Below are 25,428 nucleotides of genomic sequence, written 5' to 3' on the forward strand. Positions count from 1 at the left end.
TGATGAGTTACAGGAAGCTCCTTCCCCTCGAGAGTTGCGAATATTTGCCTTTCTACCCGCCATCTTTTTCGTCCACCTTTCAGCTTTTCATTCTTCAGTACCTACACTCGGAATCGAGATATTCTCTCGAGACGACCACAATGAATCTTACACAGTAAGTACAGTACCAGCAAGTCAATTCAATTCAAATCATTCAAAATTCCCAGTGTCGCTTTCAGTTCTAATTTGCTACACTCTTAGGAATCAAATCGTATGCTCACTTGCCCTATCTATGCAAGATTCATCGCGGATACGGATATCAGAAGCTGACATTTGTCCAAGGGCCTCGAGTCGCCAGCTAACAAATCTCAATGTGTCTACATCCCACAGGAAGAGTACAGCAACCTCCTCGCAGCCGCCCATCAGTACTGTATGTTTGATCATGATCGAATGGCTTGACTTCCCCTTCTGCAACTCTTTCTGATTTCTGCATGCTCAGTCTACCTGCGCCAGAATCTCAACCATTGCGGCTTTGACGATGCCACTCTTAACGTATGTTCAGCTTTTTTTTTTTTTTTTTTTTTTTTCAGTCTGAGCGCATCTGATTCTTCATCTTAGGCACTTTGTCTGCCGACAGCGACTCAAAATACCCCATCGTTCGCAGACGAGAGTGTCGGCGATTCAACTTCAACACCGTTTGCCCCTGACACCCCAGCCTCTCTCTACCAGAATCAGCAAGGTGCCCCGTTTGGAGCTTCCAACGAAAAGCGAGCGTTCAAGGGGAACAACAATCTCGGAGGTGAGGTTATGCACACATCTCCCGCCTATGCAGGCGACTCACCGGACCAACAACATCGTGGTCTACTTCAAAACAAAAAACGATCCGAGTCCAACCGATGGGTGGAGAGTGCCGCTCAAAGATCGGTTCAGCTTCTGAACTTGGCCCCTGGCGTCACTCATGGCGAAGTTGCTACGATCGTTCGAGGCGGACCGCTTCTGGAGATTTTCGTCCGGGCAAAAGACAACTCTGTTACAGTATCCTTTGTACGGGAAACTGATGCAGTTGCCTTCCTTGATTACACTCGGACATGTGGCTTGTATTTCAAGGACCGTAAAGTAGGTTGAGTGATGAAGCTCACTAGCTCTTGATCTGACGAATGGTTGTAGATACATGCCAAATGGTCTGACTATCAGTACGTCGTGAAAGGCCAAGTCGCCTACCATGCCGCCAGAGGAGCTTCTCGAAACTTTGTCATTCGCAAGCGGGATCCCAACACCACTGCCCAAAGCCTCCGTGAGGATCTCGACCATATCCACAACCTTCATGTGATTGACATCGAGTTCAACAAAGATAATTGTTTTGTCAGCACCAGTTCAATCAATTCCGCTATCTTCGCCCGCAATTGCCTTCTCAGTCGGTCGTAAGTTGGGTTTACCAGAACTAGCACCCATTCATGCTAGCGATCGAATTAATGCTAACTGACAACTTGGCAGGGAGTACAAGAATTCTCGTATCGAATGGATCGCTGATGAGTGTGCTCAACCCCTGGATACCTTACCTTGTGACGCCAAGGCCCCGATCCTTTGCGTGAAGGAGGACAGCAGCGCCGCGCCTGCTCACCCATCGCGCAAGAACCTCATGGGAAACCGATTCCAGCTTCTTGATCTCAGCGATACTGATACAAGTAACGGTGACGATTCTTCAGACGAGTCTCTCTGAGTAAGACATAGTACTCTACATATTTTGATACCTCCAGTCATGTTTTGTTCGTTTAAATTCAATACCAAGATTGTTGCAGGGAAATGCATTGAGGAGAAAAGGAAGATACCTGTCACACAGCCTTTTGACTGCATATATCAGAGCAGAGTTTGCCAATGGCACTGCCATGAACAGACTTGGTACCTAAGTGCAACTCGCCTGGGGTAAGCCAGACAATTACAGTACTTGGCACTTTTAGTCAGGTAGGTAGGTAGTTAAATATCGAGATTTAGCAAATGAATCTCCTAGAGTTTGTTCAACTGAGGATTCATAGCCTGCTTAATATCCGTTACGAGATCACTGAAGTCAGCTGCAGGACGGTGACTGGATGGTGACACTACCAGATGCACTCGTAGACGTCTAGATTATCCATTCCAGATGGTTAACAATACAAACTACAATTTCCAGACTTTTCAGATGACTGCTCTATAGAATTGGCTGATGCCCCCGACAAATGGCAATCGCCCCTTAACTAGTACTCCGTGACTGCTTTCCAGGGGACACGGTACATGCACAGTTGGGCTTCGAATCCCGCCCCTGACCAATTTCCACGAACCATAAATCAACTTCTTTATCGGTGTATTTAATTAGAAAATTATGTAACCATTCTTCATATTGCTTGTCGCCGAATAAGTTAAAACCATGCAAATACAAACTCAGAGGTAGCCAGCAGTACTAGAGACATAAGCATACGGCTAAACATGTGCACGACACCCAGCTAAAATTCAAAAAACGCAAAAGGTTCTTAACAACATATTGAAGATTGTTGCAAAAAAGAGTGCGCGCTGACGTTTATCTCAGGCTAAGTGTCGGGGTTGTCTCACTCGGTGAGAAGTAAATCTGCTGGCCAACTACCAAGCGCTTAACCGCTCGACCACCTAGCCGTTGAATTCCGTCTTTGTTAAGCGCTGGCTTATCTTGATATGTATGTCTCTCACTGGAGGTTCGGGTAAGAGTGAAGGCTGGGTGGTGCCTGGAGAAATGCTCACCCAGGCAGGCAGGCGCCTGTATGCTGGCTACAAGAGAGGCAGGACCCGACGCTGCCACTCTACCTAAATTCCAACAGACATTCAGCGTTCGAACCCAGCTTCTGTCATTCTCGTAGAGTCTTTGTTGAAAAAAAGAATGATCATCATGAGGACCACTATGGGTCTGAGTCTTATCCCTGACTGAATAAGGGGTAGCATACATTGGTTCATTAGACATTCCCAACTTAGTATGCAAATAGAATTGTCATTCTCACAAAGCTGGCTTGATCAATATTTGATTCGCATATTGAATTATGGGCGGAAATACCATGACTGCGGACAATAAAGGAGTGTTTACTTTTGATCTACAAGGGTCATGTTCAAAAAGTAGCAAGTCGTGTCGTTCTCTGAGTAGACGAACAAAATGCTAACCTCAGAGTTGGCGTATAGTAAACATGCTGAATACTCAAAGAAGAGAACACAGATATAGTAAAGTGAAAGTGAAAAGGGGGGGGGGAAGAAAAAAACAAACCCTCTTCCGGCGAGACCGATGAGGCTCGATGCATCGCTACAGAGACAACCCAAATGCTACTAGCGGGAATCGTTGGGAAGGCAATCAAACGGCTTAACCGCTCGACCACCCTGTTGATATGATGAAATTCATTCGTAAGTTATATAGCTATGCCCGGAGTCTGGGGGCTGGAGGTTGATGGTGGCTGTTGACAGCTGGCAGCGGGTGCAGGTTTTTGACGGGAGTTTACAACACCGACCTTCCGACGGGCCTGGGCCGCAGTACTGACAAAGACGCACCCCTGGGCCCCTTGGAGAAACTGGACTCAACAACGGGGAATAGGTCAGGATATTGTACTTATATGTCTAACAGCATCTGTCGTTGCCCGGTTTTCGTTCCCTGATTCACAATCGACTGAATCGATAGTATTTCATAGCACTAAGGGGCACAATACAGAGACAAATATTTACCCACATCACTGAAGTGCAGCTCGGGTAGTGAGTAGTGTCTCTCGTGGAAAGGGAGATTGGGTATATGAACAGTCAGGGGGAAGTGTCATGACGGACAGCATACCACTAAGCAATATAACCTCGAGTTTAAATGGAAGTAATTGCCATGACGAATGATCATCCACATAAGCATAAGTGCACAATGCGAGTGGCATTCTCATACCAAAGCTCATCACGTCAAGTCAGCTTATAATAATATGGCGGCGCTTTTCATCTTCAAAGAGTAAATCCAAGAGAGCAGCAACCTTAACAGTATAACCCCAATATATTGTTGCAGTACTGCATCTTACTGTTGCACTCATATCTCTTTTAGATCGAATGAATCTTCATTTATAAAACCTCAATAATTCAACAATAAAGGCCAACGATGTAAAGTTCGATAAGGCCACATAGCCGCACAATCATATGTTCAACTGGACAATAAAATCACGGCAAAAATTGCAGTTAGGTTAGCTTATGATGCTTAGACTATAGTCTTTAGGCTGTTTATTTTTGTATCCTAAGACTTAGTCTAGGAGGTTAGTAGTAGGAAGGTCACGAGGGAACACCACAGGTGTACGGATATTAATCTAATCAATTCATCTCTTCCTACTATCTAGGAGTGCTATACTATTATCATCTCAAACGTACAAACCAGGGTATATATTCATGTCACGTGCCCTTGAGCAACTGCCCGGGCCAAAAGAAAAGGGAAACGACGAGACCAGACGAGACGTTTAGAAGTCATCGTCAAAGGTGAAGTCGCCCCCGTTCTCGCCCTTTGGTGCCTCCTCTTCATCCTTCTTGTTGGCGCTGTGAAGAACACCGGCCTTCTGGTAGTCAGCAACGCGCTTCTCGAAGAAGTTGGTCTTGCCGCCAAGGGAGATGTTCTCCATGAAGTCGAAAGGGTTGGTGGACTTGTACACCTTCTCGTTGCCGAGAGCAACGAGGAGACGATCAGCGACGAATTCGATGTACTGCTTCATGAGGTTGGAGTTCATGCCGAGCAGGGCACAAGGGAGAGCCTCAGTAAGAAACTCCTGCTCAATAGAAACGGCATCGGTGATAATGTCCTGGATCATCTGTTTGCTGGCACGTCCCTTGAGGTGAGAGTGGAGGAGACAGGCAAAGTCGGTGTGAAGACCCTCATCACGAGAAATGAGCTCGTTAGAAAAGCTCAGACCAGGCATGAGGCCACGCTTCTTGAGCCAGAAGATGGAAGCAAAGGCACCGCTGAAGAAGATACCCTCAACGGCAGCAAAAGCAACAAGACGCTGAGCGAAGGTAGAGTTCTTATCCTGGATCCATCGGATGGCCCAATCCGCCTTCTTTCGGATGCAAGGAATAGTGTCAACGGCGTTGAAGAGGTATGTACGCTGGGCAGGGTCCTTGATGTAGGTATCGATGAGGAGGGAGTATGTTTCGGAGTGGATGTTCTCCATCATGATCTGGAAACCATAGAAGCATCGAGCCTCGGGGATCTGGACCTCGCCGCTGAATCGCTCAACAAGATTCTCATTGACGATGCCGTCGGAGGCAGCGAAGAAAGCAAGAATGTGGGAGATGAAGTATTGCTCGTCTGAAGTCAATCGGTTGTTCCAGTCGTGGAGATCCTTGGAGAGATCGATCTCCTCAGCTGTCCAGAAGGAGGCCTCTGCCTTCTTGTACATTTGCCAGATCTATCAGGAAACATTAGTATAATGGTCAAGTGGGTTACCACTTTACGCGTCAAAACGCGTCACTTACCTCATGGTACTTGATGGGGAACAGAACAAATCGCTGGGGGTTTTCTTGGAGGATGGGCTCGTCTTCCTCAGCCTTGGAGACAACTGTCTTGGACTCCTCAACGATCTTGGTCTTCAGCTCGGCAGTATCGGTGGTCTGGTTAAGAGGCTCATTCTCCTTGTTGGCGGTACCAAAGTTAAGCTTCTTGACAGGGGATTCCATGTTCAAGTTCTCAATTCCGGAAGCAGCCTGCTTCGAAGGGGTCATTTGTGCAGCCATTATAGAGGTAAGAGAAGTGATTTGTGCCTGTGTTGACTTTGAGCTGTGGTTGCGGTGGTGATGATCCAAAGTAAAGAATGAGATGAAGAACGGGGTTTTATATAAGCTGGAACGCTATCACGTGTAGTGGACCGCGTCGCGCTGGGCAATACGCGGTGGATAATGGACGAAAATACTAACAATTGCTGAGGCTAAATGCACTAAAGCTAATCTAATTTTTTTTATCAGTACTGGTTTTTATTCAACCCACGGATACCTGCTAGATAGGTACGTACGGCAATAGCGGGCCACTTTACTGCGCTGGGTATCACTGCGCGTCACTGGGTGAACCAGAGGCTAGCGCTTGAGTTGCTACATAGTGCCATGAGAATCTCAAGCCACCAGGATCATTGAAGCGACTATGGTCAAGGGGGACGCGTAAAGACGCGTTTCGAGCGGGTTCACGGTCGTCTTGGGCATGGTTCCAAGTCTATACTTTGAGTTTTTCACCAGAACTTAAGCTCCACTACCTATCCCTGTACGGTACCTGCTTCATGACAGGGAGTGATGATTCAGGCTTTGTCAGGGTTAACGTCATGACCGGGTATTTGTCAATCAGCACACTCTATGGAGTATTCTGTGCTGTTCTACCAAGCCTTTTCTCGCGTTGGTGGGCCAATACGTACGAGATAAGATTGGTTTATTGAGGTATGATAGTGGTATGAGACGTGACCTAACTGGGCTCATGAGATGATGTTTAGCCGACTGTGGATGTTATGATGAGCTTCAATAGTGCCATTGAGACGCCATTGATGTGTAAAAAAAACCCACGAATTCAAAATTGAAGTCGATGGGTATCGCCATCGTTGTCAATCTTCCGTCGATCCCTTCTTCTTTCCAAAGATGAGGAACGCGTTTCTGGGGATACACACCGCGTCTTAGCTCAGGCCCTGAATCTGACGTTACCAACATGGATCTATCTTACGGGGTTGATGCGCCTCCTACTCCTTGATCGTGCCTAGTAGGTAGTAGAAAGGTTGACCTCCTATGTCTTAGGGTATAAAAATAAGTAGTCTAAAAAACCTAGTAAGCAGCAGAAGGTGACCTACTGATCTCGTCTCTTATGCTTATTACGGTCAATTTTCCTGATACCCTGAGGTCTGCTTGTTCTTTTCTTTGTCACTCCTTTGTCTGTTGCTAGGACGATCAAATGCCAAGTAAAGTTATCAGATCGCGTTCTTTCATTTGATTTGAGGATGTCTTAGCTCCGTGCTCTTCTGCATCCACTTTGTTTAATCAATCAAGCAAGGGCATGACGCCTTAGTAAAGTTTCGTACTGCATATACATATATCATTCGTCGACAACATGATAATTAATGAAACCCGTCTCCACGTTCCCATCATGTAAATAAAAAGGCACCATACTTCACGAGGTACTCTGTACTTCACCCCCTGATGAATATTCCTGACTCACGATTAATCGCCAACTCTCACAGCTAACCCTGTCGTCCCCTTTGACGTCAAGGTAAATCCGAGGCACCGAGCTTAGCGTCGCTCCCTGCGCGGCGATCTTTGGCGTCGAGATCCACGATCAGCTTTCCCTGTTTCGATATCATCCGGCCGAGCTCTGCTACGACCGAAGAATCCACGGCTCTCGCGAACTCGCGCCGGTACCGGCTCGACGGGGCGATCATCACGACGGCGATCTCGGCTGCGGCTGCGGCTGCGTTGACGACGTTCTGACATGGATGCATTTCGGGATGGTGGGTTTGAGATGTACTCGGGCGGATCTTGCGTCTGAAGTCGATCAAATTCGTCTGCGTCGCTGGGATCAATGGCCGGTACCGGTAATCCGCTCTTCTTCAGATTCTTGCGTCCCTCCTCTCGTAGGTGGGCCTCGAGGAGCGCCGCGTTGCGAGTATTGCACTTATATGCTGCATCTACCAGGTCGCCAGCGAAAGGAACAAGTCCGATGACAAAATCGATCAAGATGTTAAACATCATTTTGCCCTTGACCGAGGTGGGCAGTCCACCATCGACCTTCATGCAGGTTCTCATGACGATAAGTGCGAGTAACATGTCCAGAACATCGCCGATTCTTGGAAAACGATGTTAGCATCGATCATACAGCCTGGATTGATTACGGGTTTCAACTTACGCAGGAACCAGTCCTATAACGCTGCCCCAACCGAAACGGACGCCAAAGCAACTGAAGAGACACAGGTCTAGTCGATAAGCTCGACGCTTGACCTTTGTCAAGACCTTGGCATCGTTATCGGTAATGCCTGGAGGAAGAGCCTTCTTGCGCTTCTTTACTTTGCCGTTGGGTTTTCCATCCAGACGAGTCGCGGGGACATGCTCAAAGTAAGGGTCCTGCGAATAATGGGTCAGCCCTGTGAATTGAGTATAATGGTGAGTTGATGCTTGTATACCTCCGTTCCAAATTTGTTCGAGACAGTCTCCCCAAGGATCTTCTTGGTAACGAGCTTTGTAATGATCGAAGTCATATTGCCCCAAATTTGCCACTTTCCTTAATGGAGGCCGTTGTTATATTGCCCAAGAAAAGAAAGATTCCCAGTCTTGTTGGTTATGGCTGTGGTGGAGCTTGGTAGGTAGTGACAAAAAGACGATAATGCAAAAAATTACGACTATCAGGAATGTCACTGCTCAAAATTCCGAGACAGAGAAAGGCAGGCCAAGACAATGAACAGGCGCCTTTCTTTATATGGAGGTGGAACAAGATAAGTCTTGAACGGGTCACCAGCCTTTACGTTCTGATTTGTTGGGCAGGCTTGCAGTGCGACTGGTCAATTACCTGTTTCCAAGTATTTTATGATCCATGGTCAGCTACGGGTGAGGGAGCCCATTTGGTCATTGAGCGATGATGTAATTCTGGCGGCCACCCGAACTCCTGGAACCCTGTAAAACTGGCGGCGTGTTTTAGCTCACAGGCCCTTAGGGTCTCGAAGCATCACCTATCTCATGCTAAACGCCTCTGTAAAACCTGCTCAACTGCCACCTCCATGCCGATCCCACGCATGTGCTGGCATATATTGTGGTGGCAATAAGCAACGTCTGAAACACGCAACGGACATTTACAGTTTGCTCATGACCAGCTGAAGCTGTGCACCGCCACACCAGATGAACTTATCTGTGGCGAGTGTTCTCGATCGTATATGTGGCTCTGCGAACTGCTAGCTTGCTCTGAGGTGGGTGAAGCAGTATAGACTAGCAGAAGCTTTGAACCTACCCTAGCAGCTTGGGTTAGTACCTAAGGCGTGAATGAGTTATGGGTCTTTGTTCTGGCTGACCTGATTGTGATGTTGTCAAACCTGACAACAACACCAACAAATCACATTCGAAATCGACCGTTTTCGGCCCTTGCACCGCCGCTTCGACCCCGCGTGTCAAAAAGAGACGTCGCCTCTCTCAATCATCCGCTGCAAAGCAGTTCAGCAGAACCGTAACAAAACGAAGCGAAGCATCCTGTTGACTCAGAAGAAGTGACCGCTCGCGTCTTTTTCGCTTGTCGCAGTCGTCCTTTTGCGTCATCTTGGCTGTCGCACTTCAACAATGGTCAGCTTGCCTACGCAGCTACGTTCGCATTATTGTCTCGCAAAATCTTGAGAAGGAATAAACAAACAACAGAACCGAAGAAAATAACAACGAATATTGCATCTTTACAGTAGCATGAGCCGAAGGATCTTGTCATCATGTCCGGAACACAAATGCAGTTAGAGGATTGTACGTGCTGTGTTGGTGGGCGCTGCGCAATGGCGAGCATGGACTAACACAATCGGCATAGGGCTGGACGACCTCTGCGTCCGCTTCATCATCAACCTTCCCCAAGAGGATCTCTCCTCCGTCGCTCGAATATGCTTCCAGGTCGAAGAAGCACAGTGGTTTTACGAGGATTTCATCCGCCCACTGGATCCGACTCTACCATCCATGACGTTGCGTACTTTTTGTCTTCGAATCTTCCAACACTGCCCCTTGTTAGCCAACTTTTCCGTTGAGAACCACACCAAAGCGTTTGAGGAATTCTTGGAGTACAAGACTCGTGTCCCAGTGCGGGGTGCTATCATGCTAAACGAGGCCATGGACTCGACAGTTCTGGTCAAGGGCTGGAAGAAGGGCGCCAACTGGAGTTTCCCCCGCGGAAAGATCAACAAGGACGAGGACGATTTAGATTGCGCCGTTCGAGAGGTCTACGAAGAGACTGGGCTTGACCTTCGAGCCGCAGGCCTAGTGCCCACCGAACACAAACCCAAGTACATTGAGATTGCGATGCGTGAACAGCATATGAGGCTTTACGTTTTTCGCGATGTTCCAATGGACACAGTATTTGAACCGAAAACCCGTAAGGAAATCAGCAAAATTCAGTGGTATAAGCTATCGGAGTTGCCAGCTTTTCGTCGCAAGAACGGCCAGTCTAACGATGCGATTGCTACTCCCAACGCCAACAAGTTTTACATGGTTGCCCCATTCTTGGTCCCTTTGAAGAAATGGGTTACGTCGCAGAAAAAGATGGAAGCACGGAAAGCATCGACTGTCCCGCATAGTCATGGACCCATCACTGAAGCGCTGTATGAGGATGAGGCCTGGAAAACAGACACTGGGGCTGAGACTGCGGACCAGGAGCCGGCGATAGAGACGCTCGCAGGCGCGACACAAGAACTGCAGCGACTATTGAAGGTCCAGCCTCCAACCCAAGGTCTGCAAGGAGTTCCTGCCCCTGTGCAACAGGATAAAGGCAGCGCCTTGCTTTCTATCCTTCAAGCAAAGGACGGTCCTTCAAGCAGCCACTCTCAGCCTGTTCATCAATATCCGCACACTCCACTGGATCTAACAGCCCAGGCGGCACCCCAGCCTCATACACCGCACCACCACAACCAGGTGCCCTCTATTAATGCTCAGCAGCCCCCGCCGTCATTCCCCTATCCTCCCCACCAAACTACTCAATGGAATGCGGCTCTTGGCCAGCAGGTGAGCTATCACCAGTCATACGTCGATCAATACCCTGTCCAAGAAGGCCAGTATAAGAGCAATCAAGCACCGCTAGTTCACCCTCAGCCCTTGCCTCCCCAGGTCGAGAGAGCTGTATTCAATAGAAGCGCATTCCAGGACGTAAACCAACCCAATTACAGCCCGATACCTGGCCAATTTACCAACCAACAGCAGCCGCAGCATGGACACGCCGCTCAGATGCCACCACAGGTTCATAACCCAGCCGAACAGTCAAGGCAGCAACCATTGAATGGCCAGTCAATGGCCCTCTTGAACGCGTTCAAGGGCGGCAATACTGCACCTCAGCCCCAGCAGAAGCCTCAGCAGGTGCCATTCCCTCCCGGTTTCCCAGTACAGAACCAAGAACCCGCATATGGCAACTTTGGCGGGAACCAAGCGCAACAGCACAACCCACTCCAAATCCCCCAACAAGCGGCTGCGTTTGCTGGAGGCCAGGATCGCACCGGGCCAAGTCCCAACGAGCTTCCTGGGTCAAAGGTCGGACCTGCTGCTAACAACCACCGCTCTGCTTTGTTGGGCATGTTTCGTAAGGGTGACCAAAACCAGCCTCCTGCTCAGTCGCCTCACGCTACTGGACAAGCTGCTCCAGGTAGCATGATGAGTGAACTCGTGCGATCTATCGGGGGAGACAACACAAGGACCCAAGCTTCTCCACAAACCAATGCAGGCATAAACCCGCTTGTATCTTTGGAAGGCTTGTCCCTACACTCACGAACTGCTCAGTCTGGCACGCCCGGCTCCCAAGGAAGAGCCGATTATGCGCAATATGGCGCTCATGCACAAGGAGCAACCGCTTCACAGCCTGCCCAACCCATCCGAATTCTCCAGCGAGGACAAGCAGAGCAATTCCTTGGTGTTGGTGGAGCATCGGCATCCTCCCAGACTTCATTTGCTTCACCAAGTGGATTATCTGCCCACTTACAGCCCGCACGTGCGAGTGTCAGTCCCGGCATTGCACAAGCATTCCCTGGCTTGGGCCAGCGTCGCGAATCTGGCCCGGCTCAAAAGCGAGAGCTGCTTTCACTCTTCGGGAAGCAGCCATCCCCTGCTAGTTTGGAAGCAGCCAAGGGCAAAGAGGTCATTGCTGGAACGCCCGGGTCTCGCCTTGCTTCATTGGCCTCTGGCGTAGAGGAGCCTGCTGGCCCGCCTTCTCGTCGCGGTAGCCAGACACCCATCTCACCAGCTGAACGTACCTTTTTGCTGGACTACCTGCAGTCTGTCACTAAGAACGCCAATCATTGAAGGGTTTTGGAAACGTGATTCAATTGTACAACTTGTCATCATTAGGATTTGAGGAGCATCGCATCGGAGCCTTGTCTGGGACGCTATGGTTTTTGCCAGGTAGCTAGCGAGGCAATTAATTGCTAAGCGACAATTATTGCTGTTTGGTAGTCTTTAGCATTATAATTTAAGTTATTGCCAATTGTGTTTACAGCATATTGCTACTGGCGTTGTCCTACCCGTATTCATACATAGCCAAGTGACATATGAACGACGAATTTCATTCCTTATGCTCTCAGCGGCCAATATTTATGATACCCTGAGGCTTGTCAACATTACACTGCAGTCATAAATATGACTGTTTGCCGGTGTGTGTAAACCCGGGCCAAACACTCACGTCAATTCAACGCAATCCAAACACAATTTTAATTCTTTTTGTTGATATTTGTAGCGTGGATTTCTGATGTTGAACCCAAGTTATGGTATCTCAGGACAATGCCGTCAAAATTCAAGACCTCATATACAGCAAGCATGTCGGCCACCACGGATATTCTCCCCGCTAAATTCCTCTGAACAAAATCACCATCAGCTTCTCACTGTCCTATTTCTTGCCCTTCTTCTTCTTCTTCCCACCGCCACCCCCTTGTGCCGCCTGCGGTGTGGACGTGGCAGCCTGTGGCTCCTCTACACCCTCGGCGTCTGCCATCGTCACCTCAGGCACATCCGGTACAGCAGCCTGACTTCTCCCCAAACGACCCAGCGAGGCATGAATGAGACGAGTAACCTCCTGGGCCTTTGTGGTACGGTACTTGATGACGACTCCGCTGATAGGATCGAATGTCTTGAGTACTAGGGAGCCACGCGAGGGCTTGGTCACTGTGTCGCCGTCGGCATCAGGTCGTGTTGGACCAGGTGTGATCTTGTATGATGTGGTGATTCTTGTCTGTGTGGTGGTTAGTTGATTGATTGCGCAACTGTGCGATCGGCGCGAGGACGTACGGTTAAGGGGCGGGCTTCCAGGAGTGCCATGGAATGGTCGAGCCATTCCTGGCTTGTCTTAAGGTACACCATGTTGAAGAGTTTTGTATGATATCGGTTGTCGAGATCTGAACGCTCGTGGCCGTAGGCTGGTAGGTTGCGGCTCAGAGAAGGAAGGTTGTGCAATATGTCTACTCTAACCCTACTGTAAGAAAGATTTCTGCTTTGCTTGATATCGTATATTGTATAAGTTATGCTGCAGAAGGTCGGGCGTTGACGTCTGTAGGTGCAATGTCGTTCGTTGTCTTGATGTGGAGAGGTGAATGATGTTGAAAGGTGATAATCGCCAATGGTGGGGCTCGGTGAGGGGAGGCTCATTATCCATGAAGGTAACGCCACAATGCCACACCTTAGCTATGGGGTAACTAGCAGAAAACTATTTAACTTTAAGATCTAAAGCTTCCATGACTAAATCATTTTATTCTTTCGGTAAATAAAATCCAGTTTTCCGTGACCAAGAGGCTTAAACTTGGATACACTTTACTGCCCACTCCAGTATTTGAGATGGCATCGACTTGCCTGAACCGTCGTCAGTCACGTTGACATTGGCTCCGTTTTCGATAAGAAATTTGACCTTTGTAGTGTTAGCACCCAATTGTATAAAGATTGTCGCTTCTTAGACAGCTTACCACGTCTTCATTCAATGAATAAGCCAATGGGGGAAGACCCTTTCCATCTAGGGCATCTGGATCAGCACCCTTCTCTATGAGCAACGCGGCAATGGCTATATTTCCGCGTAAACACGTTAGATGCAAAAGACCGCTTCGACTGCCCCAATGCAAGTATCCATAAGCTGGACCAGAAGGTCCTCTCTTCTTCGCCTCCTTGTAACGCAATTTGTAGAGGGTTTCGTTTTTGAAAGATTGGTTGATTTTGCACTTGACATCCACACCAGCTCTTCGTAGACCTTCTAACGACATTTTGGCTGCTTCCAAGGCTCCGAACCAGCAAGCCCATTGAAGGATCAGGGGCATATTGGATTCAGGGTCAACTTCCATTGAGTCTCTGACGTCGTTGAGGTAAAGTTGAGAAATGGCATGGCTGGAAAGCTGTTTGCACGTTTGTGCCAAATTGAGGAGATTGTTGTAAGGGCTTGGCAGCAATGAAACCTCTTCCATTATGAGGCCCTTGATCTCTATAGGTAGCTCTGTTTCGTGGTTAGAACAGCCACTGGTTGTTGGATGGATCTTGGTGACAAACCTTCTAAGCGCCGAGGCGTTTTGCCATATATGTTTGTTCCGCTCATTTTTGGCAATTGATATAATGGCTAATGACAAAGGATGAGGATGCATATACTGGTGAGGCTTACCCCGTTGCGCTAATGTCCTCTATTGATTTACAGGGGGATAGTTAAGAGAGGCCGCTCAAGTCATTGAGGTGATGGAAAAAAGGGACGGGATTGGATGGATGGCTAACGCCTGATATTAGACATGCCTGCACAGTTACCTACTGCTAGGTCTAGGTAGGTCGGTACAACAAGCACGGCACCCTAGTAAGGGCCATACGCTCAACTTGAAGAAAGATATGGCAACATGATAGGCACTATAATCTATTTCGTTTTATAAACCTTTGTGCCTCTTTATCCGCCCATTTGTAGCAGTCTTACAGTAAGCAAGGGTATCTATTGTTTACTCCAAATAATCCAAATACAAGTGGTTGTTTATCCTTCAATATCAGCTCGAATTACCCCAGTACGAGAAATCCATTTCGCATTTCGCATTTGCTTAGGCAAGAGGATCAGGTAACCAAAACAACAGCTCCTGGTCAGCCGTGGCGAAAAAGTTGTACCGTGGGTTGAAAGCTAGAACGGCAGCCTCTCTCTTATCAGGCAATGTCCAGCTTGGTTTCAACACTTTATTATCGTCAGGGGCAGCCATGGTGTCCCAGACCAAGACGTCTTTCTTGGAGCCGCTGAGGACATAGCGGCCATCTGGGGCAAAGCAGCACTCGCCGCTACTCTCGATGTGGTTCGTATCACCGCCAGCCTGTGCCGCCTCTCCAACTGCCAACCGCCGAGTTCCGCCGTTTGGTTTGTGAAGATATGCCTTGAGCGTGCCCTCGAAGGCGTCGACCAAGAAATGCCCATTGCCGCGAGTTCCAACTAGTAGCGATTTGCCGTCGTTAGAGAACTCAAGTGTCGTCCACCCCTTGTTGAGGCATTGCGAGTCTACCTTTCTGCACTGCTCAACAATGTCAACCGTGGCAAAGGGAGCTTTGTCGTAGTTTCGTGCGTCATAAAGTAGGACTGTACCGCTGCTGACACAAGCCACAGCAAAGACAGTCCCTGACGGATCATACGCGGCGAGGTAGGGCGATCGAAGGAAGAGCTTGCCATGGTAGTTCTTAGTCTGTGTGTCCCATAGAAGCACTGTGTTGTCCTGGGAACATGATATGAAATTATCGCTACCAGGATGGACAGCCAGTGATGTCACAGCCCCTTCGTGACCATCAAAGTACCGGATGAAGGAGTTATCGTGCGTAGCGAGGTATCGAATGGCATCTGAGTCGCAATGGTTAGCATACTCTCTGGATATTGCTCCATGATAACAAATGCCCCACCATTTTGTTTTGTACTAGCATATATGATACTTGAATTTGTATGTGTGAACTTGGCAAGCTTCACCCCGTACTTTTTGCTGACCAGGCTCTTATCGTGACGACCTTCTTTGACGTTGTAAATCTGTATTGTTTCGTCGCTTGCTGACGCCATAACAAACTCGCCTTCGTCGTCGTAGTCCAGGGATAGTACATGGGGCTGTGGGCGGGTTTCCTTGATGTCATCACGGCGGAAGAGCTGTATGGGACAACAAGTCAGTTGGTTGAACTTGTTACTATGGTAAATCGTGCCTCGGGTGCTGGGCTTACCTTGGTAGGTCGAAAGTTGCCTATGACATCGGACAGATTGGAGACTGAAGCTGTGGTGCCAATGGTGCGGTGAATGTTAAGCGATGCCCCATTTGGAGTGTTGGAACGATCGATATCCATGGGTGTCGAAGACATCATGAGTAGATATGGAAAGTGAATGTCTATAGAATGATGTTCCAAGACAAAACCAAAGCCGTCCGCGTCGTAGGTCAGCAATTGCCGATTGCGTAGGTCGCAAAGTGTCGCAAGTGGTGAAAATCAAAATGGCTTAATCGTGTATAGCTACTGGACTCGAGTTATATGACAAATTGGTATTTCTGGTGGTGCTGGGTGAGGATGCTGTTGACCGCGATTTTGGGTTGATGCAACTCAAATTGATGTTTTGCGATGAATGGATCTTTTGCACCAAGCTCTCTTAGCTGGAGGGGTGCACTTTTTGCGGGGTGCAGCCAGCCTTCCATGAGGTACGTACCTACAAAGCTCAGCATGGAAGGCGTCCTAGGTCACTTTCAGTGTCTTCGGCATTGCTTCAGGGCATGATCTCCATTTCTTGTCAGCCCCAGGGAAGGCTACATGGGATATGGACATCCCAATATTCCAAGCTTTGAATTTTTGTTGTCGCCAAAGTCACATCCCTATAAAATAGTCCCCACGCATCAATTCCGAGAACGACAACCAATACTCATGTCTTCGGTATAATTAGGTTCGGCGACGGCATATAAACTTGCGAGCCGCAACAAACCGTAAAGCCGTAAGGGAAAAAAAGAATAAGTCCCATTATCCCTTTAGCCCTAGCGCCATAGACTAATGGATTGGCATTCTAGCGAATCACATCAATTACTTTTCCTCATTTCAGGGGTTTTACAGCGGCCCTTCTCACTGACGCAACGACCCGCAGCTCTCCCCGCGAAAAATGACCGCCGACGTCGGCATGTCGACATGCTTGTAGTATAAAAAAAGAGCAACTAAAGTCCATGGAGTTGCCATGCTGCTATAGACACTCGGATTTTGCCGCGTTACAAATAGCATGGATCCTGCCGGCTTATGGCTTCGCTTAGTAGCTGTTGACCGAGGATAAGTAAACATGTCAGTACATTAGTAGTAGACAATGCATCCCGAGTCAGAATCGGTGTCTTACTGCCTGGGTGGTAGTAGTTAGGCCTTGCATGGTACCCAACAATTTATATACTTGCCTATGTCCAGACCCATAGAGAGATTCCATAGTTTCCATTTATTATTACGTAGAAAACCCGTACCTTTTCGGCACGCTCGCAAGTGGTACTTCATTTGTATGTACGCTGACAATTTCCGCGCCGTTATAGGTACTAAGGCAAGGTCGGGTCCGAAGCCGCTGGTAACGGAGTGAAACCCTTCTTTTTCCACGCTCTCAAAATCTTGTTCTCGAACTTTACTCAAACAACCTTTCATCTTTAGTTCCTAACCTCCGTCGAGTGGCCGATTGTTGAGATAAGCTCTCTCGCCCGAGCTCTCCGACCGTTTAGGGATCTTATCCCGTCCCGTTTATATATCCTTCTACTCGCAACTGACAGCCGCCTCCTCGTACCTGGAGAGCTCGGGGCCATGTCGACCACCGTTGGGTAAGCTTTTGTCAAATACTCGCGCTTATCCTGCGATGCTCCCATTATGGCCCTGTTCTTGCGCTGACCTTGTGACGACAGCGCCTTCATCGCTGGTGGCATCGCGGCTTGCGGCGCTGTTACCGCGACACACCCGTTTGAGACAGTTAAAATTCGGTAAGTTTGAGGCTTCCCAACGCCTTGCGACTCAATTGGAACTCGCGACTAACATGTGAATCTCCAATAGCATGCAGTTGCAAGGCGAACTTCAGAACAAGGGCCACCAGCCTCACCACTACAGAGGACCGATCCATGGCGTGAGCGTCATTGTACGCAACGAGGGTGTTCGTAAAATCTACCGCGGTATCGGCGCTGCCTACATCTACCAAATCCTCCTCAATGGCTGTCGTCTGGGCTTCTATGACCCCATGCGTAATGCGCTCGCGAAATTCATCTTCAAAGACGGAAATGCCCAAAATCTGGGCATCAACATGTTCTGCGGTGCAGCTTCGGGAGTTATCGGTGCCGCGGCTGGCAGTCCATTCTTCCTTGTGAAGACCCGTCTTCAGAGCTTCTCGAAATTCAGGCCGGTTGGTACTCAGCACCATTACACGGGCGCATGGCATGGCTTCAAATCTATTTACAGTACCGAAGGCATTGGTGGTCTCTATCGTGGTGTGCAAGCTGCTATGATCCGAACTGCCTTTGGTAGCTCAGTTCAGCTTCCCACATACTTCTTTGCGAAACGCCGTCTGGTTCGCCATTTTGGTATGGAGGAGGGTCCCGGTCTGCATCTGGCTTCTAGCGCTATCAGCGGTTTTGTCGTCTGCTGTGTTATGCATCCTCCTGGTAAATCTCCCCTTTAAGAGTAAGTGCTCTGGTATTTACTAATTCTCCTTTAACAGACACTGTCATGTCCCGTATGTACAATCAGAACGGTAACCTTTACACAAGCGCCGCCGACTGCTTCGCAAAAACCATCCGCTCCGAGGGTATTTTTGCTCTATACAAGGGATTCTTCCCTCACCTTGCGCGAATTTTACCTCACACAATCCTTACTCTCAGCTTAGCTGAACAGACTAACAAGCTTGTACGCAAGATCGAGGGCCGTATTCTACCTAGCAGAATGGACATGGCAACCTAGAAAGGAAAGTGGACAGAAAATGAGAAGAGTAGACGTAAATAAATGGGTGGCAAAGTAACTAGCATGCATGGAACTATGAGTCCCCCTTGTATTCAACGAAAGGAGGAAAATACTCCAGATACACATTTGGACGGTCGCCTAGAAAGGACGATCGATTGGAACATACACCACCCGGGTCATGGGTTTTTGGGAACCAAAAGGCGGCGTGGCGCATATGGGGAGTTCTTTTTGAAGTCACGATAGACAGTATGCTATACAGAACATTGAATGTTAGTGTGAATAGTCATTACAATGCCTGTAAGGACGCTCGTGTTCTACCCATGGATCGACCTTTTGCAGCCATAACATAGTCGGCCTGCAGCGGCTGCACCCGGTCCGTCTCCAGGATCGTCGCCTATCTCACCCGCCCATCGCGAATCGCCCTCGGCATCAAGTGACATACCACAGCTCCCACAGAAGGTCTCAGCAGGAGCTCGCTCCAACTTTCCAGCCGTACGCACAACGTTGGCAACGATACCAGAGTATCCCTCCTCGACACTTTCAAAGTACCTTGCCATAACCTCCTCGATACTCAAATCCTTGTGTGAAACAACACTGCTTCCAGCTTTCGTACCTGCTGGATCGGCAGGAACAACTTCCTTTAGCGAGGGCACGAGATCGATATACTGTTTCATCTCGTTGCGAAAGATTTCACGCAGGGGGTAGTAGACCGGGAACTCAAGTCGGCTAGTCTCTTGTGCGGCACCGCCCTCAACTGCCTCATATGTGCATACAGTAGTCATGCCATCGGCAACTTGGATCGGAACAGCGAATCCTCGTCCGTTAGCAACCTCTGATAGTGTCAACGCGGCGAGCGCTGTAGTGCTGTGGCCCAAGAGGAGCGCTGTGCATGCATGGTCTTGAGCTTTCTGGAGAAGAAGATGACGAATAAGCAGACGAAGGACGTCGCTACATGAGGTGAGTGTAGGCAGTGCGTCGAATAGTCGTTGAAGGCGAGCAGACAGATCCTCATCAGGGGTACCAGCATCGAGGGGCAGAGTTGACCAGTCGATACTCTTTACAGACAGGACCTCTTTGAGAGGGACACATTCGAAGGTGGCGTGAGGAAAAGCACGACGATACTCGCTGATTAGCTTTTGGGCAGGAGATTCTCCTTCAACCTTTGACAAATCCGTATCAATGTGAACAATAACAGGTTCATATGGGGAAGATGCCTTGTTTTCAGAATGATGACGAGCCTGCTCGCTGAGTATCTGAGCAAGGACACTTGATGAAGGTCCAAAAGACAAGCCAGCCAAATGCCTCCGAGTAGTGAGCGCCTTGGATGAACGAGTGTCTTTATGGAGAGCACCGAGGCGCCTGTTCAGTTTGTATGTGACGAACTGAATATAGCAATCGCTGACTCACTCATCAGTATGAGGAACAAGCGCCATGAGATTTCATGGTACAGGTAGTTATAAATAACTTACCGACATGTCGGATCTGTCCGTAGACAAAAGGGGGCATCTTCGGCCTTGCATCTCTTACAAGGTCGGCTCACATCCGAGGCAGGCATTGTCGTCAGAGGCGAGATCAAGATGAGTTTGGTAGATTGTACAGGGTAGATCTCAAGCGCGGGGTTGATATTTGAAGATCAAGGTCAACGTTGTTGAGAGTGCAATATGGCGTTGCCTTGTAGATGGTTTATGCTCAAGTATCAAGGAATAAGTTGCTTCAAGTGGTGAGTAATTGTATTGGGCACCAAGTTTGTGCTAGAGTTAAGTTTGTGAAAAGTTGAAATTTTCGCCGCCTTCGCCCGACCACACACAACCTACCAGAATTAATCTTCATGGTATGACCATGATAACATCCATGACATACTAAAAAATATTATCTGAGAGAAGAAACTATATTTAGAATCTATTAAAGTGCCAAATTCATAACTAGATAAACTACGATATTCTGAAATTATGAATGGCAGGCTCCATCATGCAATATAGTCTTGGTACTTCTCACTTAGACGGCACAGATTGTCACCAATACAAATGACTAGGACGAAATTTGGAATTTCACCATGTATTGCAGGCTGGGCGTTACGAATTACTGATGCATAGTTCTAAGCTAACCGAACAAACAACCAAGAAGATGTCGTCGGAAATACTCTCGATCTCTACCCCAAGCCTTGAGTATAACCTCTTTCCCTATCTTGATCATGATTTTTCGCTGCTCAGCTTCGCTCAATTCTCCTGGAGCTATAGACCAATAGCTCCCAAAGCAAATGATATGAATACCGACATGGATAATTGCACGGTAGGCAAAGGTATCGTCTACTAAACCGTAACCGGCAGCGAAAGCCCGGATTAGCCACTCGCCAGCATCTATGTTTCTGTACAGCTTCAGCGACCAGAGCTCGGCGATGAACTGGCCAAGATCAACAGGTCGAACACCAAGCTGGGACATTTCCCAGTCGACGACGCGGACGGGGATGCGGCCACTGTCTGTTGCAGGAACATCTGAAATCAAGACACTGATCGATTGTTAGTTCATGAGAATGGCCATTAGTGCTGTACTCTAGAAACTCACTTTCCAGTCCAGAAATCGCCGTGGATAGGGCAGAGATCTGTTTCATTGAGAAGTTCCCCAGCCGCTAGATCGCTGACACCCTGGAGAACGTCCCTTGCATCGCCAAGAACATCTGGGTGCTGATCGACCATCTGCAGCAGCTGCTGGTAATTGATCATGCTTTTAAGACCCTGTCCGTCCTTATTCCCCGCAAACGTCTCACGCATGGCAGCTTGCTTAGGTTCTTGGCTCCAGCCGTGGAACGCACGAAGCCAAGCTCCCAGAGCATGGCCGAGCTGATCACATTGTGGCTTGTGTGTTTGAGTAGAGGGAGAGTAGTGCTCAAGGGCGTATTCCTTGAGAGAAAGAGCGCGGGGGAGGTATTCCTGAACCTGAGTGTTGGTGTCTTGGTCGAAGTAATAGATATTTGGCGTTGATATCATACAATACGGAGTTTGTAATGGAGGGAGTGCGGCGAGATGAACAAGAGATTCGTACTCGACGGCCTGTGCTGGCATTAGAGCTGGATATTCGTGATGTGATCATTATCTTACACATCTGGATGTTGATATCTTGAATGATGGATAGCTTGCAACATAGCCCTCGCCATGTTTAACCACGACGCCATCTTGGTATTCATCTCGGGATGATGATTGCTTGAGAGTAGCATGATATATAAAGTTGGCCGTACCTCCGGACAGTCTTCGAAGGTCCGATACGGCAAAACAAGTTCCATCAAGAATGTTTTTTATTTTGGATGCAATCTCTTGTTTGACATCGGTCGGATCCTGGGGTTGTTCGTGAGAAGTCATGATGTGTTGCTGAGGATTGTGTTTGGTAAGGCTGGACAGGCAAGTTGTACAAATGAGTTATTAGTGGTGATGGGTGTAATTATTTGCCAGTCCTGCCAGTCACTATACTAGTCGCAGATGTTCATATTATACGCAGGTGCTACTCTGTAGTCTAACTCATCATGAGACTGTATGTCTACTCTAAGTGGTTAGGTTATTGTTACTCCATTTTCTCGCGTGCTTGGCCGGTGACTCAACTTGAACACCTCGGTCATGAAATAAAAAATCAACCCCAATGGACACAATTCAAGCCAGATAATATCTCATCACTAAACTTGTTAGGATGGGCAGCATTAATGACCAGGTGCAGGATAACAGCCTGAGACATGCCTACCAAAAAGTGTCTCGCTTTGATGAAACTCCCGAATTCTCCACCACGGGTCTCGTGTCCCTGGCCTTAGCATTGAATATTTGAGCCTCAACGGATTAGCCGCTGAGAATCGTGTCATCAAAGCTTATAACTTGTGGACTCTAGGTTTACCGAAGCGCTCTGTATCAGATTAAGCGACGTACAGTATATCGTAGGTTCTCCTCAACTGCAACAGCTGTCCGTCATCCACTGAACCTACACCTACCTATCATATACGTAAACGCATGTCGGACAAAACCGTTGTGCATGACGCCTAATAATTGTAGACGCAAGCATACCTACCTGCATCAGAGGAAAATGAATGATGGCTTTTTCATTGGTCTAACCTTCAACAGATGTTCTCCTTGTTCAACACAGCCTGTCTTGACATCATCATCACAAAGAAGCACCGCCTGCTCAGCTTTCAGCTTGTTCTCTTAGTCCTTACGAACACTGATGGAGGGGGGCAGCATCATACATAAGACGACCCATCGGCCATCTCTCAACAGGGCGCAGAATCAGATTAGGTTGATTCTGGGCCTGGGCCGCCATCGTCTGCACATCCGCCACCTTGATGTAATCCCAAGCTGACGGGAGATGTGATCAACAAGATGATGAACCTTAATTGAGAGTGAACCCCTCATCCATTCCTTGGTTACTGTTTGAGTCCGGATGCGAAAAGGAATTGATTGACGACGGGTGATTTGTATCCGTTTTCAACTGTTTGATGACCCAGTTGCTACGCAGGTGGGTATATGACTGTACCAAATGCCTTGGTACCTTGGGTTCTAGGTAGTTAATCGCTCCAATGCTTTGGTCCTTGCTTGACCGCTGTATTGCCTTGTGGACGCGTATGTAGTGCATCAGTGAGAAACATGGCCTTTGCTTGCTTGGTCCTCGCTCGCTCAACCAAAATAAATTCAACGCTAACTGATAACCATCATTTCTCACAAGGAAAGCCTGAAACGCCCCTCCCTAGTCCCATCACCTGCGAGCAAACCTACTAGGCACCTAACAAAAAACAACAACATCCATGCACAACACTCGATACTTGGCATCGAGCTAGAAATACCTAAACTGTCACTGTAATTTAGCGACGGTGCTCCCTTGGCAGGCCCTGTCAGCTTGTACCAAAAAAAGTACCGGGTCTGTAGATCTGCGACTTGGCTTATTGCTTAGCTTTGGCTCCGCCGTCGTTACTGGATGGATTGGATCCATTGCATTGTTTTTTCCCCCTCTTACCATTCTGCAACAACCACCGTTCCCGTTGCCGATCGAAACTACAGCGGTACAGGTACCTAGTACCGTCGTCACTCTCCTTTCCCTTTTTCCCAATATTATTAGCAACAAAGCCCGCAATTAATACAACGTCCATTTCATTCCATTCAATCGTCATTCAAACCTTCTCATTCGATCAGCTTTCACCAGCAGACTCTTTTTCCTTTCTTTTCATAATACATCATCGTCCTCTCGTCTCTCCTTGTTCATATCCACCATCAAATTCTTTTATTTTTATTTTTTACTCTCCCCTTCCCTGCACATACGGACGTACTACGCATCCCGACAACACCAAATAATCTGTCACGACAGTCAACAAAACAATCTATACATAACAACCTGTCGCCCACTTGTTCCAGACTCATCTCCCCAAGTCTCACCAACTATATTCCGCATCAGTATTACGTTCCACGTCCACGTCCACGTCCACGAACTCAACACATCAACATCCACAACTTTCTCCTGTGGCATTAGGCATCTATCTTTACGGCACAACCTGGTTTTGAACCCCTGCTTGTGGTCCCAACCTCTCGACAAATCGATCAATCTCTTCACGTTATACAACGAGACTTCTACTACTTACACTGCTTCTGATTCCCGACCGCTCGACTCGATTAATTGCTACGCAATCTCATAACAAAACGCCGCCCATTTCCCACACGAACCGTCAATGTTCGTGACTCCACTATCGTCCTCATACTCATCCTTGAACTCAATACCATACGCAGAGACATAGTCTACAATGGCCGGAACACTTGTTCAGAAAGCAGCGCATCCGATCCATGCATCATCGCTCGACACCCAACTTGATCTTTCAGCGCGACCCCGTAGCTCCAACCTTGAAGCTGTCTTTTCCCCGGTAAACAACGATGGATGCTTCGATTTCGACCGCGTGTTGAAGAGTGGCTATGTTCAAAAGCGCACACAAAAGACAAAGGTTAGCCTTTCTTTGATACCTACCTCTCTCTGGATTCCCTTCGCAGCATTGCACTATGCGCATCAAATTGCTTGGACAATACTGACTGCTATTCTTTTAACACAGAAGTGGAAGAGTGTCTACATTGTGCTACGACCCAACACCCTTTCCCTATACAAGAATGAAACCGAAGATCGACTGCGACACCAGCTTTACCTATCCGAGCTCACTGCTGTCGCCGAACTTAAAGATCCCAAGCACAAGCGCGAAAACGTTTTTGGTCTCTTTTCCCCATCTCGCAACTACCACTTCCAAGCGAGTTCTGCCCAGGACGCCCAAGAATGGATGTCTTTGATAAGAAAGGACGCGCGCATCGACGAAGAGGAGGACGAGATGTTTTTGGCCAACCCTCGTTCTGCGCAACAGTCCAGTAATGGCGTGAAACCAGTCACCATCGACAGCAACCAGCCTAACGAGCACGAACGCTTCCTCTCGAGCTCCCCGGAACCTATGGCATCATCTGCCTCAAGATACGTCACTTCGGCAGGCGGTAGGAGAAGATCGTCGATACTTGAATCCTCGGGAATGTCGGGTGCGGAGCTCGCGTCGCATTCCGATCTTTCCGATAGCGAAGCTTTTCGTCCTCAAGACTCTTCTTTTGACAGCCTTACTGCCAAATCGCCCGGCAACATTCCCACAGGCACCGTCCCTCGACCAGGCCAGGGTATCCGCTCGACGAGCCAGGTTAGCGTGTCCAATGTTGAACAGGACCCTGATCGCGTAATTTGGCAGGGTCGGCTCTACCTCTTGCGCCATCGCAGAGGTATGCGCCAATGGAAGGATATGTGGGCTGTCCTTCGGCCGCGCAACCTCATTCTCTACAAGGACGAGTCTGAGTACACAGCTAGATGGATCTTGCCAATGTCCGCTGT

General features: G+C 48.3%; 11 protein-coding genes across 11 annotated transcripts; 4 read left to right on the forward strand and 7 right to left on the reverse strand.

Annotated features, from left to right (window-relative positions):
* Positions 1-140: 140 nt before the first annotated feature.
* On the forward strand, positions 141-1,996 carry FGSG_05408 (uncharacterized protein; the record flags this gene model as incomplete). The annotated part of the gene is made up of 7 exons (XM_011325637.1): positions 141-154; positions 241-250; positions 370-409; positions 479-531; positions 598-1,095; positions 1,147-1,400; positions 1,474-1,996. 7 exons carry the CDS (start codon positions 141-143, stop codon positions 1,697-1,699), a joined length of 1,095 nt encoding a protein of 364 aa, XP_011323939.1. The 3' UTR covers positions 1,700-1,996.
* A 2,334-nt stretch (positions 1,997-4,330) lies between these two features.
* Positions 4,331-5,709, reverse strand: FGSG_05409 (ribonucleoside-diphosphate reductase small chain; the record flags this gene model as incomplete). Its single annotated transcript, XM_011325638.1, has 2 exons — positions 4,331-5,384; positions 5,452-5,709. 2 exons carry the CDS (start codon positions 5,707-5,709, stop codon positions 4,443-4,445), a joined length of 1,200 nt encoding a protein of 399 aa, XP_011323940.1. The 3' UTR covers positions 4,331-4,442.
* A 1,213-nt stretch (positions 5,710-6,922) lies between these two features.
* On the reverse strand, positions 6,923-8,484 carry FGSG_05410 (uncharacterized protein). Its single transcript, XM_011325639.1, has 3 exons — positions 8,121-8,484; positions 7,847-8,061; positions 6,923-7,786 (listed from the first exon to the last, which is right to left on the reverse strand). Exons 1-3 carry the CDS (start codon positions 8,193-8,195, stop codon positions 7,234-7,236), a joined length of 843 nt encoding a protein of 280 aa, XP_011323941.1. The 5' UTR covers positions 8,196-8,484; the 3' UTR covers positions 6,923-7,233.
* A 705-nt stretch (positions 8,485-9,189) lies between these two features.
* Positions 9,190-12,113, forward strand: FGSG_05411 (uncharacterized protein). Its single transcript, XM_011325640.1, has 2 exons — positions 9,190-9,432; positions 9,494-12,113. Exons 1-2 carry the CDS (start codon positions 9,402-9,404, stop codon positions 11,956-11,958), a joined length of 2,496 nt encoding a protein of 831 aa, XP_011323942.1. The 5' UTR covers positions 9,190-9,401; the 3' UTR covers positions 11,959-12,113.
* A 236-nt stretch (positions 12,114-12,349) lies between these two features.
* On the reverse strand, positions 12,350-13,205 carry FGSG_12731 (uncharacterized protein). The gene is made up of 2 exons (XM_011325641.1): positions 12,937-13,205; positions 12,350-12,880 (listed from the first exon to the last, which is right to left on the reverse strand). Exons 1-2 carry the CDS (start codon positions 13,006-13,008, stop codon positions 12,539-12,541), a joined length of 414 nt encoding a protein of 137 aa, XP_011323943.1. The 5' UTR covers positions 13,009-13,205; the 3' UTR covers positions 12,350-12,538.
* A 233-nt stretch (positions 13,206-13,438) lies between these two features.
* Positions 13,439-14,221, reverse strand: FGSG_12732 (uncharacterized protein; the record flags this gene model as incomplete). Its single annotated transcript, XM_011325642.1, has 3 exons — positions 13,439-13,549; positions 13,605-14,122; positions 14,176-14,221. The coding sequence occupies 3 exons, from the start codon at positions 14,219-14,221 to the stop codon at positions 13,439-13,441; spliced, it is 675 nt and encodes a 224-aa protein (XP_011323944.1).
* Positions 14,222-14,698: 477 nt separating this feature from the next.
* Positions 14,699-16,235, reverse strand: FGSG_05413 (uncharacterized protein). Its single transcript, XM_011325643.1, has 3 exons — positions 15,841-16,235; positions 15,535-15,769; positions 14,699-15,475 (listed from the first exon to the last, which is right to left on the reverse strand). The coding sequence occupies exons 1-3, from the start codon at positions 15,973-15,975 to the stop codon at positions 14,700-14,702; spliced, it is 1,146 nt and encodes a 381-aa protein (XP_011323945.1). The 5' UTR covers positions 15,976-16,235; the 3' UTR covers position 14,699.
* An 842-nt stretch (positions 16,236-17,077) lies between these two features.
* Positions 17,078-18,561, forward strand: FGSG_05414 (uncharacterized protein; the record flags this gene model as incomplete). The annotated part of the gene is made up of 4 exons (XM_011325644.1): positions 17,078-17,438; positions 17,520-17,594; positions 17,665-18,266; positions 18,323-18,561. The coding sequence occupies exons 1-4, from the start codon at positions 17,422-17,424 to the stop codon at positions 18,559-18,561; spliced, it is 933 nt and encodes a 310-aa protein (XP_011323946.1). The 5' UTR covers positions 17,078-17,421.
* A 314-nt stretch (positions 18,562-18,875) lies between these two features.
* FGSG_05415 (uncharacterized protein) lies at positions 18,876-20,116 on the reverse strand (the record flags this gene model as incomplete). The annotated part of the gene is made up of 2 exons (XM_011325645.1): positions 18,876-19,959; positions 20,031-20,116. 2 exons carry the CDS (start codon positions 20,114-20,116, stop codon positions 18,876-18,878), a joined length of 1,170 nt encoding a protein of 389 aa, XP_011323947.1.
* A 545-nt stretch (positions 20,117-20,661) lies between these two features.
* FGSG_05416 (uncharacterized protein) lies at positions 20,662-21,914 on the reverse strand (the record flags this gene model as incomplete). Its single annotated transcript, XM_011325646.1, has 3 exons — positions 20,662-21,067; positions 21,124-21,608; positions 21,657-21,914. 3 exons carry the CDS (start codon positions 21,912-21,914, stop codon positions 20,662-20,664), a joined length of 1,149 nt encoding a protein of 382 aa, XP_011323948.1.
* A 2,408-nt stretch (positions 21,915-24,322) lies between these two features.
* Positions 24,323-25,392, forward strand: FGSG_12733 (uncharacterized protein; the record flags this gene model as incomplete). Its single annotated transcript, XM_011325647.1, has 2 exons — positions 24,323-25,319; positions 25,382-25,392. 2 exons carry the CDS (start codon positions 24,323-24,325, stop codon positions 25,390-25,392), a joined length of 1,008 nt encoding a protein of 335 aa, XP_011323949.1.
* Between the last annotated feature and the right edge of the window lie 36 nt (positions 25,393-25,428).

Source organism: Fusarium graminearum, chromosome 3 (assembly GCF_000240135.3).
Source record: "Fusarium graminearum PH-1 chromosome 3, whole genome shotgun sequence".
In the NCBI taxonomy this organism is placed as follows: Eukaryota; Fungi; Ascomycota; class Sordariomycetes; order Hypocreales; family Nectriaceae; genus Fusarium; species Fusarium graminearum.